The sequence below is a fragment of the Carica papaya genome, chromosome 6, assembly GCF_054855325.1.
Source record: "Carica papaya isolate Zhongbai chromosome 6, ASM5485532v1, whole genome shotgun sequence".
In the NCBI taxonomy this organism is placed as follows: Eukaryota; Viridiplantae; Streptophyta; class Magnoliopsida; order Brassicales; family Caricaceae; genus Carica; species Carica papaya.
In genome coordinates this window covers 382,867-398,481 of record NC_142314.1, presented here as the reverse complement: position 1 = coordinate 398,481, position 15,615 = coordinate 382,867, and the positions used below count along the sequence as shown (strand labels likewise).

General features: G+C 34.4%; 2 protein-coding genes, 1 long non-coding RNA gene, 1 other non-coding gene and 1 pseudogene across 8 annotated transcripts; 3 read left to right on the top strand and 2 right to left on the bottom strand.

The window, feature by feature from the left end:
- Nucleotides 1–345: 345 nt before the first annotated feature.
- LOC110813735 (UPF0496 protein At4g34320-like) lies at nt 346–3,197 on the bottom strand. 3 transcript variants are annotated; one of them, XM_022040979.2, is made up of 2 exons: nt 3,040–3,197; nt 346–1,734 (listed from the first exon to the last, which is right to left on the bottom strand). In XM_022040979.2, the coding sequence occupies exon 2, from the start codon at nt 1,722–1,724 to the stop codon at nt 573–575; it is 1,152 nt and encodes a 383-aa protein (XP_021896671.1). In that variant the 5' UTR covers nt 1,725–1,734; nt 3,040–3,197; the 3' UTR covers nt 346–572. The 3 variants fall into 3 exon arrangements, with proteins under 3 accessions (XP_021896671.1, XP_088078569.1, XP_021896672.1); XM_088222443.1 differs by lacking the exon at nt 3,040–3,197 and adding an exon at nt 1,981–2,556; XM_022040980.2 differs by lacking the exon at nt 3,040–3,197 and adding an exon at nt 2,214–2,556.
- A 2,340-nt stretch (nt 3,198–5,537) lies between these two features.
- Nucleotides 5,538–5,843, top strand: LOC148253161 (putative lipid-transfer protein DIR1 pseudogene; annotated as a pseudogene).
- Nucleotides 5,844–6,762: 919 nt separating this feature from the next.
- Nucleotides 6,763–8,989, top strand: LOC110813771 (uncharacterized). Of its 2 annotated transcripts, none has more exons than XR_015821740.1 (2): nt 6,763–8,480; nt 8,708–8,989. It is a non-coding gene; the product is annotated as an uncharacterized LOC110813771 (long non-coding RNA). The 2 variants fall into 2 exon arrangements; XR_015821741.1 differs by having other exon boundaries at nt 6,763–8,546.
- Nucleotides 7,240–7,378, top strand: LOC148253160 (small nucleolar RNA snoR83). Its single transcript, XR_015813014.1, has one exon. It is a non-coding gene; the product is annotated as a small nucleolar RNA snoR83 (small nucleolar RNA).
- Nucleotides 8,542–15,450, bottom strand: LOC110813768 (dolichyl-diphosphooligosaccharide--protein glycosyltransferase 48 kDa subunit-like). Of its 2 annotated transcripts, none has more exons than XM_088223242.1 (13): nt 15,087–15,450; nt 14,312–14,448; nt 14,097–14,222; nt 13,755–13,808; nt 13,522–13,635; nt 12,717–12,772; nt 12,598–12,639; nt 11,264–11,342; nt 11,071–11,142; nt 10,836–10,961; nt 10,643–10,747; nt 9,761–9,844; nt 8,542–8,740 (listed from the first exon to the last, which is right to left on the bottom strand). In XM_088223242.1, the coding sequence occupies exons 1-13, from the start codon at nt 15,355–15,357 to the stop codon at nt 8,693–8,695; spliced, it is 1,314 nt and encodes a 437-aa protein (XP_088079368.1). In that variant the 5' UTR covers nt 15,358–15,450; the 3' UTR covers nt 8,542–8,692. The 2 variants fall into 2 exon arrangements, with proteins under 2 accessions (XP_088079368.1, XP_021896719.1); XM_022041027.2 differs by having other exon boundaries at nt 11,264–11,339.
- Nucleotides 15,451–15,615: the final 165 nt, after the last annotated feature.

The window sequence follows — 15,615 nt, the reverse complement described above, 5'->3', positions numbered from 1 at the left end:
ATGATGTCGTCTCATATATATATATATATATACATATTGAAATTTTTGCTGTATATAATTATATATATATAGAGATATTATGTATCATTAATATAGCCAAAACAAGAAGATCCCACCAAGCCAACTTCATTATTAATGTAAAGAATAACTTGGGGAAGCTTTGAACTAGGGAAAAAGAAATTATTATTTGACAAAAAAAAATTATAATTTAAAATAAAAATTTAATGACAAAAACATAGTCTTAGAAAGAATTGGAAATAAAAATACACTCGAATTCACAAACTTTTATATAAAAAATAAAAAAGAATGTATCTATTATTACTACTAAATAGTTATAGGAGATAGTAATTTAAAGACTTAATGAAATTATTTTCTTGAAAAATAAAAAATGTACCCACTACTTTATAAATTAAAACAAACGAATACATTAGCTATTATAATTGACGTCATTATTTGTAGAACTAATTAAAACAAAGAATCTGAAAATGTTGAGTTTCCAACCAGTTAAACCAAGCAGAGAATAAATTAAGACAATCACGAGTCCTATGAATGTTCGATGAGTATATTGATGATCAGTTGTTGTTGTTGTTGTTGGGAGGCTTTATGATTCTCTGCAACACCACGGTCCTCGCCCTCCTAATATCCCTGCTACACAAATCAGCCTGCAACCCTAAATCTTCCACATTCTTCATAAACACACCCAGCTTCTTCTTGATCTCCTCAATGGCGATTTTCACAGCGTCTTCCTCGATTGCAAAATCCACCGTCTTCAACAGAGATTCGATCTCGATCTCCAGCCGATCAATCAATACCCTGATGTTGTCCAAGTCTTTAATGGCAACATAGGTACCGGCCTGCATCGAGCTGATTACCTCCTTCTGTCCTCTCAAAGCGTTTTCGTAGTTCTTCCACAGGGAATCGATCCACTTTCCCATCGATCCTAAAGGTATAGACGTAGCAGCTGCAAGAGCTGCAGCTACAGGAGGTGCAGCCATGGCCGCCGCCACAACGGAGCAGATCAAAACGGCGGCGAAAGTTGCCACAAAGATCATGCTAGAAACTTTCCTCCATGCGTGAATGTACTTAAGCTTCTTGTCTAGTTTGTTCTTTCGGAGCTGCAACTTCTCCAGCATCAACAACTGGTGTTTGTAAACAGATTGAAAGATCTGAAAGAATTCTTCTGTGAATGGATCTCCTGCAGCTTTGAAATTCTTCAGTTCTTCAAGAGTTCTTACATATCTATGGCTGCTGCTGGGTCCGCTGCTCTCCTCCTCGAATCGTTGAAGAGCAACAAGAATCAGCAGCTGGCTGTCTCGGGCTCCTTTCAGACACTTCTCCAATGCTGTGCAGAAATCAAGAGTTTGGAGACTATTCTCGAAATACTCCTCGACCAACTCGAACAGTTCTTGATTTTTCCAAATATCTTTTTTGCACTCCAAGATTACCTTGACGACTTCCTGGTTCATCTCCAACAAGCACTCGGTCACCTCCTTTAACGAATCGAATGAGAGAGCACGGACCTCGACGCCGACGGCCAGAGAGTTTATGACGTGGTTGGTACGAGCGTGGAGGTTGGCGTCGAACGTCTGCAAGTCTGAGTCGACTCGGCAAGCTGCCTCGTAGGAGCTCAGCTCAGTCGTGTAATGCAAGTTGGCGTTGAGGGTGATTGCCGAATTTGATGATTGAGCTTGTTCTGTCGTCTTCTTGCTCATATGGCTTCCCATTGCAAGAGATCTGGCGGAAGGAAAATTAATAGTTGAATGAACCAAAACCCAAATCAAAATGAACAATTTTGATTAAACAAAAACAAGATCTCGGATCTCTTTTTAGCTCAAACTTAAATCGGAAAAACCATGATTTTGGTCAATTTGACCCCACCCACAAAGATTTTAAATTCAAGATCAAAACTTTACACACAGAATTAATCTACAAAGATAGAGCACATATATAAATACGTAGCAAAACCAGAAAAATACCCACTTTACCAAACCAATGAAATATCCGGTCACATATATATATATTGGTCAAAGATACACTAAGGAAAGCGGAATTCATCACAAAAAGCCACAAGCAATTAATGAAAACTAGATTTTTCCTTTGGGTTTTCGAGATTTTGAAGTGGAGGATTGAAGATTATAATCATATATTATATACATCAAGAATTTTTTTTTTTTAACAAAAAAAAAGAAGAGAGAGAGAGAGAGAAGAGATACGAAGATCACGCCTGCGAATCTTATCGGGAAAAAACAAGTTACCAAAAGCAGCAAAGAGAAGAAGTGAGGTAGAGAATGAGGGTTTGTTTACAAAAAAGGAAAGTACAAAAGATGAAGCAAAAGCTGATGAGAAGAAGTAGAGGTGATTGAAGAAGGAAGAAGCTTAAAGAGAATTAAAACCGTTAAGAACCAAAGAAAAAATGAGGATTATGATATGGGTTTTTCTTTATTTTTGTTTGATGAATTTAATTATTTTTTCTGATCTAATGTGTGAGGGAGAAATAAATAGCTTGCACGCATGGGGAAAAAAAAAAAAAAAAAAAAGAAAGAGAATTGTAGAGATGGAAAACGCGGGAAGCAACGTCTACTGTTTGTGATATATCTTTTATTGTTTTCTCTTTCCAGACTCCAGTTTTAACGCGCAAAAGCAACGGTTACCAGAGAAAAAAGAGAAATCAGGTTTTAAGGAAGGGAGAAGCTTGAGCTCCAAGCCAGGAAGAGCGAATACAAGCAATTAAAGCTCTTCAATTATTAAAAAACAAAGCTCTTTAATGGCACTCACACACACACACATACAAGTTTACTGCCACCTTTCGTGTTTTCCTCAATTTTTTTACCGAAACACGAATGTACATACATATACATATGTATACGCATACCCACATTATCTGCACTGTAAACAAATTTACTTAAATTTCTTCTAAACGAGGTTAAAATTTCAATGACGAAATTAGCAGCTCGAGTTTGTGTTCTAATTAATTATAATATGTACATGCATACTATAAATATATATATATATATATAATGAGAAAAAGCAGTCACGTACCTGGTTTTTGATAAATTTGTTGTTATTGAAGTTGCCGAAGATGAATTTGATGAATCAAGCCTGAAAAGTACGTGGGTATCTGAACTCAAATAATTGAAAGAGAAAGCTGGTCTGGATATGTATATATGTGTGCGTGTTTGTGTGTGTGTGTGTATATATATATATATACTTCCAAGGATGGATAGATACATTCTCTAGCTATCACCATTTTATATTTATACTAAATTCCGAAACTTGAAATATGTTGACAAGACTTGCTAGCCAAGAAAGAGAAAACAGTCCTCCATTTTCAACGATGAGAGAAATACTGTAATCACATCGCGTAGACGGTAAAAATTAGAACGTAATTGTTTTTTTTTTTTTAATTTATAAAAAATTAAAATAAAATATTTAAAACGGGAATGGCTAAATCGTAATAATAGCGAAATCCCGAGGGTGTTTTGGACAAAGAAGGTTTCGACACAACAACTAACGAAATCCAGACCAAACTGAATTAAGATCGAAATCAAATCATTGCCTCCCCCAAAATGTCTCAAAGGAAGCCGCGTCACCCCCTGTCGAACACGTGTCGTTAAATTACTGGTTTCCGTTTTCTCGAGGTTTTGAAAACTATCCACGCTACGCCACACTAAAGATTCTTCCGTCACGTGCTTCATAACTCAAGCACCCCCCCCACCCGGCTTCTCTTGCTTTTCTTATCAACTCATGTATATACGATTTTAACTATTACAATAAGGCACTAATATAGTAATTAACACGTTAATTAGTAATTAATATATTTATATTTAATTTAATAAAAATTAACGTATTAAAATGACTGGATTAAATCTCGTAATTACTATTTGGATATACATCATATCATATTATATATTATAACTATAATGTCGATATGTACTATCATAATCGGCACATATATTCGTGCCTACATACGTACATATTAAAAACATAATTAGTCATATAATTTGCCTTTAAAGTAAAGTTTATGATTATTGTATGTGATATACGAGTTCCATTAAAAGGCAATATTAATATTCCAATTAGTAATTATATGCACACACACATATATATACACACACACAGAGACATATATATGATACATTATCTTGACCAATGATATATATTGTTTTAATCTTGTTAATTAAGTTGTCGAGAAGAGTGTACGCAAAAGGGTACCCTCTATATATATATATATGTGTGTGTGTGTGTGTGTGTGTGTGTGTATACACATATACATACACCTGCTACGTACCTAGCTAGTTGGTCCAACAAAGCAAGAGGTAGTGATAAATCAATTATATAAAAAAATCAATCACAAAATTTAATTACTTTTTAAAATTATTCTTATTTTTTTTTAATTATTTATGCATGGATTCTAATATATTATATGTATATATCTCCGTAGTTTCAAGAAATTAAAACAAAATTTGAATGTTATAAAATTAAAAATTAACTTGAAATAATTTTAAAACTTATTAAATTACAGTTATATATATATGTGTGTGTGTGTATATATCAATTATTATTTGGAGTTGACCACGCGTAGAAAAGTTTTACCAAGTTATTGGGGTTATTTGGTGTGTAATTATACAAACATATATAATGATATAACTATATATATATATATATGTGTGTGTGTGTGTATGTATGTATATATCAATTATCATTTGGAATTGACCGCACGTAGAAAAGTTTACCAAGTTACTGATAAATAAATATTTTCAAATATAATTTGAAGATGCATGTATGTATGTATGTATGTACGTATAGATTTGAATGAATACGAATTTCCAAAGTGTAATGCAATGATTATTCTACTTAAAAGAAAAGACATGAACTTTCGGCAAATTTCAAACTCTTGGAAAATTAAGGCGACCAAACAACAGTTCACGTACGGGTGTCGGCACGTGCCTTGTAAGTTGAAGCAACGTGAGCCGTGCTGACACGTGCGGCGTTCACAAACCCGGGGTTTGGAATTGGGCCCTTCACCCGGTTAATTTGGTAGATCAGCCCATTAAATTTTCAATTTAGACACGTTAGGATCCGACCCGTATTAGATAAACCATAATTTAAAACAAATTATTAAAATTTGACACTTGTTACAACTACTGTTGTAATATAACATTTTTATTTTTTTTAATATAAGATTATACTATAGTTTATAAAAAAAATAATTATTCTTAATACTAATTAATTAATAGCATTATCAAGGTATGCCCGTGACACAATGTGACCATATGTAAGCCATGGTAATGGGAATCTGCTAACTCCAACTTTGTCATCATTCAAAAGATTATACTGCCTTGTGACTCCTCAAATCCGGATCCGTGCTATACATACATTTATATATATATGTATATATAAACATACATTACATTATGGGGGTGGTCGCCATGAATTGATTAATTAATAGTTTAAAAATACTATAGGGTGATTTGGGTGTGTGTATATAAGGTAAGCTAAGCTAAGGCTATGAACACACTAAACTTGAGAAGATAGAGATGGAGGGGGCATACAAAAACATAGTGATCGTAGCTTTCTTAATGGTGCTCGCCGTGGAGGCAAAGGCAGCACGCGGGCAAATTTGTGGGATGAGCCCTAAGGGTTTCAAGGCGTGCGAGCCGTCGGTGAGTGGCCAAAACGCAGTGCCGCCTACGGCCGAGTGCTGCTCCGCTCTCTCCATTGCCGACTTGTCTTGCTTTTGCCAGTTCAAGGGCTCCACCTTGTTGGGTGCTTACGGCATTAACTTTGATCAGGCTATTCAACTCCCCCCAAAATGTGGCCTCGAATCTCCTAATTGTATTTGATCGTTTAAGTTTCGATAATAATTAAGGATTTTAATTTCAGTATGTCGTTTCGTCTTTGTAACAAAAAAGTTAATTTTGTGAAAATTCTGTCTTTTAAGTTTATTAAAAAATTATCGTTATTAATAAATAAGATCTTCGTGTAAATTCATTTATGTTTGTTTTGAAAGCTACTAATTTTCTATACGTAACACAAAACTCCGTAAAACCCTAATCGTGATACATAATAACCCTCCTACCTCCCCTTCAAGTAGAAAGTTATATATAATTATTGCATGAAGGAGAGTATTGCATTTGTTCAAAGAGTATAAAACAAGAGTTGCCAACCCCAAGTATTTGGATTGGCGTGAAGTAGGGTTCACATGTGCTACTTTTCTTGAACTACATATATATATATATATATATATTGTATATAACTCATCATGTGTGTGTGTGTATATATATATATATATATATATATATATATATATTTGTCTTACATAATATAAGTGTCCACAAAGCAAAGCCAATCATTTGCACCACCAATGCATGTCCGTGACACAGCTACCGCCCCATGCCAATGCCGACACTTTGCCAACCCTCGACTCGCTCACCACCTTAGTTTACATGTTCTATGCTATGTATATAATTCCTAATTTTTTATTTATTTTAAACGTTTTTAATTTATTAATAACAAAAACTGAAATTATTAAATCATATTTAATTATTTAAAAAAAAATCAAAAGAGTAAATGTAATTAACTAATAAATTTAAGAATAATTTATTTATTTATTTAATTTAATTAATTAATCAAAATTATTTTTTAAAACTATTTAAAGCATCTAATTATTTTAATTTTTTATTTTTTAAAAATAAAAAATATTAAAAATTAATTTTTTTAAAATAAATTTCAAACTCTAAAAAATAATTTAGTAATTTATCTTAATTTAATTTTCAGAATTATATGGTCAATACGTATTTTTGGGGCTTTTTGACTTTACATAATTGGGCCTCGTAATAAATAAGTATTGGCTGCTTCCTCAACTGGGCTTCACATTTGAAAGAATACATTAAAAAAAGGAAGGGACTTTTTCTCTGGCGGGGGGGAAATTTAGGGTTTAGGCAAAACAGAGCTATAAATACAGAAGTTACATACAACAAATTTGGAGCGGAGATGACAGAAAACCATTTGAAGGAAGAGTCTTCCGCAGACCCTGTTCGTCATTTTATTCATATTTCTCTTCAATGTTTTCTGCCATTGGATATCTTGTGTGATGCTCTTTTCTCCTCTCTTTCTGGGTTCGTTCTTGTTTGGGTGTGCATTGATTGGGTGTGAGAATTGTGAATAATATATCTACTGCAGAGAGAGGATATACGCATGTATATACCCATATATATATATATATGAGAGGCCTTCATAATCCCAGCTAAGCTAGCTGTATGGAGCATGCTTATCTGATTCATGGGAGGCCTAAATCAAGGATGCAAGTTTCGCTGATAACACCTTTTTGTTCTTTGTTTTGGTTGGAGGTGTTTATTAGTAACTTTGTCATACATTCATACATACAAACATACATACATACATATATACATACATACATTATTATTATTATTAAAAAATTAGTAATTCTCATCTCTAAATTAGGGTTAACATGAATATGCCCAACTTAAAAATGTAATTTTTTTTAATTCAAAACATAATGTCCAGAAAAGTTAGAAAATGTTGAAAGAAATTTTTGAATAAGAAATTTCAAAGCTTCAATCTAAGAAAGAAAAATATGCAAACTTTTTTTTTTATAAACATATGTGTTTTACAGAAATATTCTCTTTAGGAAAATAATTCTTTGTTATAATCATGTTATTATAAAAATATATTTTGATAATAATTTATTATTAATAATTTATTATACCACCTTGTGGTTATGTTATATAAATTTATAATGTTTTAATAAAATATTAAATGACAATTTTTTTTTTTTTTATTATGAAACAAAATAGGAGAGTGTTTTATTTAAGTTAATTTTTGCAAATTAACTAAAGAATATTTAGTGCTGGGAAGGATTGCAGCTTAAAAGAAAAAAAGGTTTACTACTATCAAAGATAATACTAGAAAGTGTTGTAGTACATGTATATATGTATATGGTAACTAGTTAAATGTAAGTACAAATTTCAAGTCCAACAACTGAAATGAAGGGATAATACTTTAATGTGTTGTACATGTATATATGTATATGGTAACTAGTTAACTGTAAGTTGAAATTTCAAGTCCAACAACTGAAATGAAGGGGAATGTCACCTTCTCAAAAAGGATTACCTTCAAACTCTCTCTCTCTCTCTCTGAATTATGTGTATATATATATATATGTATATGCATAGTCTTCCTTTAATGCCCATAAAATAGTGACAGATGCACTAAAATATCCTTTCAGATATTATTGAATCAGTAAATCTATGTTATGAGTTGATGGTTCTCCCTGTATTTAACCTTTATATACACAAACATGTTTTAATTCAGGGACTTCAATAACCTCTTCCTGGAAACCAAGACATCAAATCTAGGGGGCATTGACTGAAAAAATTTGAAGTGATTTAACAAACATGCTACATTTGGCTCAGGAGCCTGTTAAAACAACAAGATCTCCAACAGAACTTCAGAACCAGGTACATCATGAAAATAATGAAGAAGATCCAAGTTCAATAAGGGAAATTATCAGGGCGGGCATGGCGGTAAAAATGATTTTCTTTCTTTAATTACTCAAAAATGAAAAAAAAATCCATCCAAAACATCATTAAGTATCTATACTGCTTAATCAAAATTCCTAACTCAGATTCCAACCATATGCTATCCCACATTATTCAGTCACTCTCACAATTTACTTATTGTATAGGTGGACAACGGTGAGTATGAAGAATCCAGCCATCTGCACCGAAAAGAAACATAAAATGCATCAGCAGTCAGCAACACAGCACCGCACAACCTTTGTCAAAATTCCAAGAAAACACAGCAACCATGCTTGGTAGGATGGTTAGGTATTGTAAAGTTACTTCTTTCAAATCCCGAGCAAGAGTAGCTTAATGGCATTGTACTTAGTGGCCTCTCCCATGAAAATGAAACTAAAAATTAGACAGTTCTTTCAAATGAAATTACATGGGATTCTTTTTTTGTTTTAGTCATCAATGTATCATCAGAATTTGGACCAAATTTTCTGTGCCGCAAATAAGCCTTTATTACAACAGTCAAAGAAAGGTCATCTGTGCCAAGACTAGAGGAATTACAAAAGAAAAAAAAAATACTCACAATCTAATGCCAAGAGAATCAAACCATGAACCCAAATTGCAAGTTGAAGGTTGCTTTCACAATTGAACTCTTGGAGTTAATGGGAAATCTTTTAATAGCACACATTTTGCATGTTATTTTAGTTAGAAATGTTACCCAAGGTAAATAACTCCCTACCAGCTCTGATTATTATGGGCTTATTAAGAAGACACAGCAAAAACTAAGTCATTTCCAGGGAACCAACACCAAAATTCTCTGATTCTATTCAAACATGAATAAATTGCTAACTATTTGTGGTTGGGTAAATCATTTTGTGACTAACAAATCAAGCACTCTGGATGAGGTTCCTATAGCATTATGTTGGCTGACAAAAGATATGCCTGTTATGTGATGCTTGCTAAAAGGTCAATAATTTTTATGATAGCCTCAAGGATATGTAAACCAAGGTTGAAGTCAGGAAAAGAGGAACCACTAAGGGTTTCAAATGCTCTGAGCCAGAACACTCTAGTTAGAAGGTCGATGAATCATTTCATAGAAATCTCAGTTCCTGTTATTGCAATTATAAACAGTTACGTTCCCTAGAGTAACATACAGTATATGAATACCTGAGAGATTGAGGATAGACTGTAGGGGGGACAGGGAAGAAGAGAAAAGGGAGTCATACCATACTGAATGCTGCTCCATAATAGGGATAAGCTGCTGGTATAAATCTTTCATATTCATCGTGTCTGTAGGGCCTGACTGGAATCTGCAAGCAATTTTTCAACATAATGTGACATTATACTAGCAACTCCAAGACACAGACTTTCATATTTTCAGATAAAGTAATCTATGTAAACCAAATAAAAATAGGAACTCAAGCATCTGATAAGCAATGGCCAAAAATGCCACTCTAGTATATATAAAGAGGAGCTGCATGTTTATCAACTTCACTCGGTGAGAAGACTTATGGTTTCAGTTTCACCAACCAACCTCATCAAGCAGTCGGAAATATACTATCTCTGACAAGACCTTAGCTTGTCAATTGTCTTGGCAAACAACATTTGGATGGTGCTAGTTGGCCCATAACAGGGATCCCCTCCCAGGTTTACATATGGTTTTCCCCTTTGACCATTTGTTAATGCCAAGATAAGTAGAATAAAACCATATCCAGTTCAAACAATATATGAGCAAGAAAAACAGGGCATCCACACCAGATAATTAGTACTACATTTAGTCCAATGCATGGATGCTGATATAAGAAAAATGATATTTATATTTCTCACTCTCTGAGTTTTCATTTTTGACATAATTTTCTATTCTTCTTTTTTTTTTGAGCTGTTTTGGTTTTCTTATCAAAATCTAAATATTTTCAAAATGTGTTGAGTATTTAAAAATGACTAGGAATCATATTGCATGTTCATAAGAAAGTGATGAAAAGAGTCTATCCCTATTCTCGACAAGTTGATCAACCATCAAACTCAGTTCTTAGTCATCATATGTTAATTTGAAGCAAAAGAAGTTGAGAAATAGGTTATTTATTAAACATAGAGAAGAAATTGAATACCTGTTTTGAAAGGGACAAGCTTGTATATCCAAGCCTTTGGTACTCAACCTTGAACTGGAAAACACCATAAACATCGGGAACCTTAAATGTGGTGGAATAGAGGCCCTGCAGAGGATAAACAATACGAATGATGTACCCTGAAACACATATAGAAACTAGATATTTCTTAAGAGTTTAGCAAGGAAAAGGGTACCTTTTTGTCTGTTGATAGGGTTTTCAGAACATAAGGGCTCATCATGTAGAACTGCACTTGAACATCATCTGCTACATATGGTTCCCAGCTTTTCCCAGACCATTCATGAATTTCAACCAAGTATTCCTTCAACCAACACAAAGATGTAAGGATTCATCAGATTGTTGTCCTCAGTTAAAATGTTGCATATTCAGAATTACACCATATTCAATTAGTTAAAAGAAAAAAAAGCCACCAGATCATCATTGATCCTGTACATTGAAGGTTCATTCACTTCCCCAACTTTGTGGTGCCTGACATTCACAGCCTAAAGATCACAACATAGTTCAGTACATAACTCACACAGAAAGCCAAATGGCAACTAAGTAATTTGCTCAAAAATTAATGTGACAATAAATCAGATGTCACAATGAATCATCATGCCTTACCTTAAGATGACCTCTCTCATGGAAAACCCATTTGCTAAGCTCAGTCAGAAATTGCTCGTTACTTGACTTTTCATGTCTGCTATGCATTACAAATCCTTGAAAAGATTATTACTCCTTTGAGCAGAATAAAGTTAAATGCCACAAGACAGACCCATAAAATACATCATTCATTTCAAATCAGCAAAGAACATGGTATCTCATGAGAGACCATTACTCCTCTCACATAAAGGTGGGTCTCATACTAAAGACTTGTGGGATCCATCTCGTGGGAGAAAAAATACAGTATTTGTGAGACACTATAGAAAAATCCTTCCAAATCTCATCATCATAGGCATGCAAATAGAGAATTTCTTAAATCCAAAGTTCATGTAGACTAAAATTAACATTATAATAAACACAAGCAAATAGCCACTAAGTGGAACAGTTAAGTGGATGCTTCCACCAGAAAACACAGACCACCAACTAAAGAAATGCAAGCTTCAAAGAATTACCAAGCATCTAAGTAAATTCACATTTCCTTCATATTTCCTGACAGTGCTTCAAAATATTGGCAAGACCAATAATCTAAGGTATATTTGACATATGGCCAGGGTAGTTGAGTAGGTGGATTAAGCTAGCCAAAGTTAAGACACCTACCCTACTATGTCTTTGGAATGATTGGATAAAGAAATAATAGGATAATAGAAATTATGACATTCCCATTTTCTTAAATTATATTAATAAAAGTAGTGGTGGTGCGGGGTAGCTCAGAGGCAGTGGCAGGTTAGCAACAGTGATAGCTATCAGCAGCAATGGTCATGGTTGTGACAACAGCAAAGTGGTCGCGACGATAGCGATGGCGATAATGATAGCAGAGGTGAAAGTAGAATAATGACAGCAATAACAATAGTGTTGGTGGCAATAGCATTGGAAGTGCTGGAGACAATCATGCTAGTGCCAATGGCGTAATGGCGACATGTGAGGGCAAAGATGATGGTTGCAGAAATTGTACTGGCAGGGTGGTACTAGTGGTTAGCAGTGGTGATGGTGGCAACGGCACTGAGATGACCTAAGCTGGATGTAAGAATCAAATTTACTTGCATATAAGGAATCAAATTTAGTTGTATATAAGGAATCACTGCAAGGTCATTTTTACATGCGATCTAAGGTTTTAAAGAAATAAAACATCTTCATTCGTTTGGTAGGTCAGTGTTCAACCAATATCAAAGAATTTGACTCTCTGTCAGCAATGTAAAAATAGGATCGATGCACAGTCAACAATGAGAAATTATAGATTTCTCCAGCCAGCCACCAATATTTATACTAAAACATTAGCAAGTAAACAATTCACTCACTTAGTTGAGCTCCCAGCCTTCTGGACACCGGATTGGAAAAATCTGAAAACAAGGCCAGCATGATAAATCAAATGCTTACTTACCAAGAAATCCACATTTTAACTATAACTTCCAAATACCTGTTACTGAACATACTTAATGAGCCAGTGACCACAGTTCGTGCATTGTTTCTTGCCTACAATAAAACAGAAGAAGTCTCTTTTATTAATCTGGGGTGAAAGGTGGCATCACAACATAAGCTAATATGGTGGTCATAACTCATAACTTCTCCAGAACACAATATTAAGAAGATTTCCCACCATAGAGAACTGATCAGTTTATTATATAAGAGGATCATGTAGTTAGACTTATTGGACTACCCAAATATTTTTGCAACTTAAAAACAAGTCGTCAAAGTTGAAGCAAGCAGAAAACAAGCCATAACATAGAAATACCACATATTATCAGTCAGAAATGACAATTCTTCACCATGGAGAAAAAAACAGTATGGTATAACAGCAATATCAAGAATGAGGGTTCAAAGTAAAAATGCAATGAGATGCAACTTCAGAATAACTTCGATATACGTTGTCCTGCATGTTAACAGTTATCTCATAGGAGAGCAAAACACAAATAAACTACTTGTTTATCTTATCTAAGTAAGAAGAGAAGTAAGCTAAACCTAAGCACTGTTACCAGATTATGTCTGCTGGCTAGCATGGCAGATAGATACTACTTTAGATCAAATACGAGATTGCTGCAGCATAGTCAAAAGAATGGAAAACCAGTACTCTGCTCCACATGTTATTTTCTTCTAGATATTCATACATTTGCACAAGAAAAAAATCAATATATGGAAAAGATAAATTTTGGAACTGGCAATGGAACAAATCTTACAAAAGCAGTTGGGTGAAAAGAGAGAATGGCATGTGAGTATTTATATACCTGAACAACTGAAACTAAAGCAATATTTGATCCGATAAGAGATGGAGGATTAGACAACTTGGAGTTTGGATTGGCAGAATATGCTGAAGGAGAAGCTGAGAGAACTTTTAAGGCCTAGAAAAGGTGCATGATTATAAGCAGAACATGAAAAGAATATGGAAGTGGATAAACAAGTGATATTTAAACAGTGAAATAAAGGTCATTCCAAAGCACATGCAGTCAGCTAAGCTTACCAGGCTATTGACAGGATTCAGTGAATGGCCAATTCCTTGGAACAGTACAGGAGCCTGCAGGTGTTTAATGGAAAATAGATGAGAAAAATCGTGACCACCATTGTACCAATAAACAGCACGCAACAAACTCTGGATCATAGACCACATTTGGTCAAGCTTGTATCAAAAAGTTAAAAAAAAAAATTATAAATAAAAACACCTAGACATGCGGGATGAATATGGAATTCTCATCTATAGTTCTTGACTGAAGATAAGTAGGGTAAAAAGGCAAGTGATATCAAAGAAAATTTTCTGTTAAAGAAGAAAAAAGAGTGGTACAACATCGTCTAAACTCACAGTTACCTCAATTTTTTCACTTCCCAAAATGGCCTCAGACTTGATAAAGTCATCACCTGCAATCAATGTATGATCTCCTTCTGTGTCAGACACAGCATAGCCAGTGTGATCAATAACCATTGCTGCTGGGTCCTGCACACATATTCAATATTCAGAAAAAACTACAAGTAAGCTTGAATTAACAAAAGACAGATAAGGATAAACTCTTTATCTCGTCCAACCTCATCAAAATCAACTCCAAACTCAGTGGCAAGTTCCCGAATCAAATCTGACGCATTAGCATCAGCCGCAATAATCAAATCATGACCAGTATCAACAAAATCAAAAATAGCAGCAAGGTCAATAGATCCTCCAAAACCTAATAAAAAACACAATATTACACCGGTGGTAAGAATTAAACCATGACCAGAGTATGAAGAAAACCTGAACAACCAATCAGTAGAAACTCTGAAACCTAATAAGTAATACATAACTGGTTAGATATAACCTTCTCTTTCCCAGCAACCAAGTGTGATTTTCCGAGCTAGAAATTATGAAAAGGAAATCCAGCAGAAAGCTATTTTACAACATTTCAAAAAGTTCACACAATTTCAATGAATTGAAAACTTAATTTCGATTCAGTTGACAACATTTCAAGATACTACTCTCTGCTTCAGGTCAAAGAACACAATAAAATGAACTTTTGAAGAAATGGTTCCACTTAAATAATATTTTCACAAGAACATAATTCGCATTTTGACGAATTAAAACATCCTAAACTGAATAACTAAATATTCCCATGTTTCACATTTTTCAGCAATCAATCAAGCTCAATTGTAAACCCCCTCAATTTTTTAATGGAAAATAAAAGGAAAGAATAACAAAATAATCGCGATCGACCTTATTTTCCCCATTTCTTTTTTCGGCAACAAACGAAAATCAGAAACATTCATATTTACATCAAGAAAAAGATGAATCGAATAAAAAAACAGTAACGCATTGTTCATTAATGCTTACGCTCAATTGTGGGGCAAAACAGGATCAAGCCATCATAGAAGTACTGGCCGTATCTCTGCAAGGAGATCTTGGGATCGTCTGCAAGCTTGAAATCTAGCTCAAACCCACGAGATTGCAGTGACTTAAAATACAGGGAGTGGGAGGACTTAAGGGCGAAATCATCAACCAGCACAAGAATTCGCCGATCAGTCGGGTTATCCGGAGAGAATGAGACGCAGAGAATCGGGTAGATTAGAATTATATGTACACAGAATAAGAGGAACTTGCCCATTTTTGCTCCTGATGGAAGGTTCTGTTTTTAGGGAGGATAGAAGATGAACCGAGAATGGCAGTTCGCTGCTGGTTACAATGCTGCTGCCGCAGCAGCTTCTCCCTTTTCCCTGTTGCGGGTTTTCCCCGCTGCTGGATTGGGCCAGGAGGATCCGAGTTTAGGGCCTAACATAAATGGGCCAAGCCCAATTACATTTATCTCGACGGAAATATTTCGAGTTTGAACCCTGAATTTTGGAAAAATTATAGTTTCGACCCT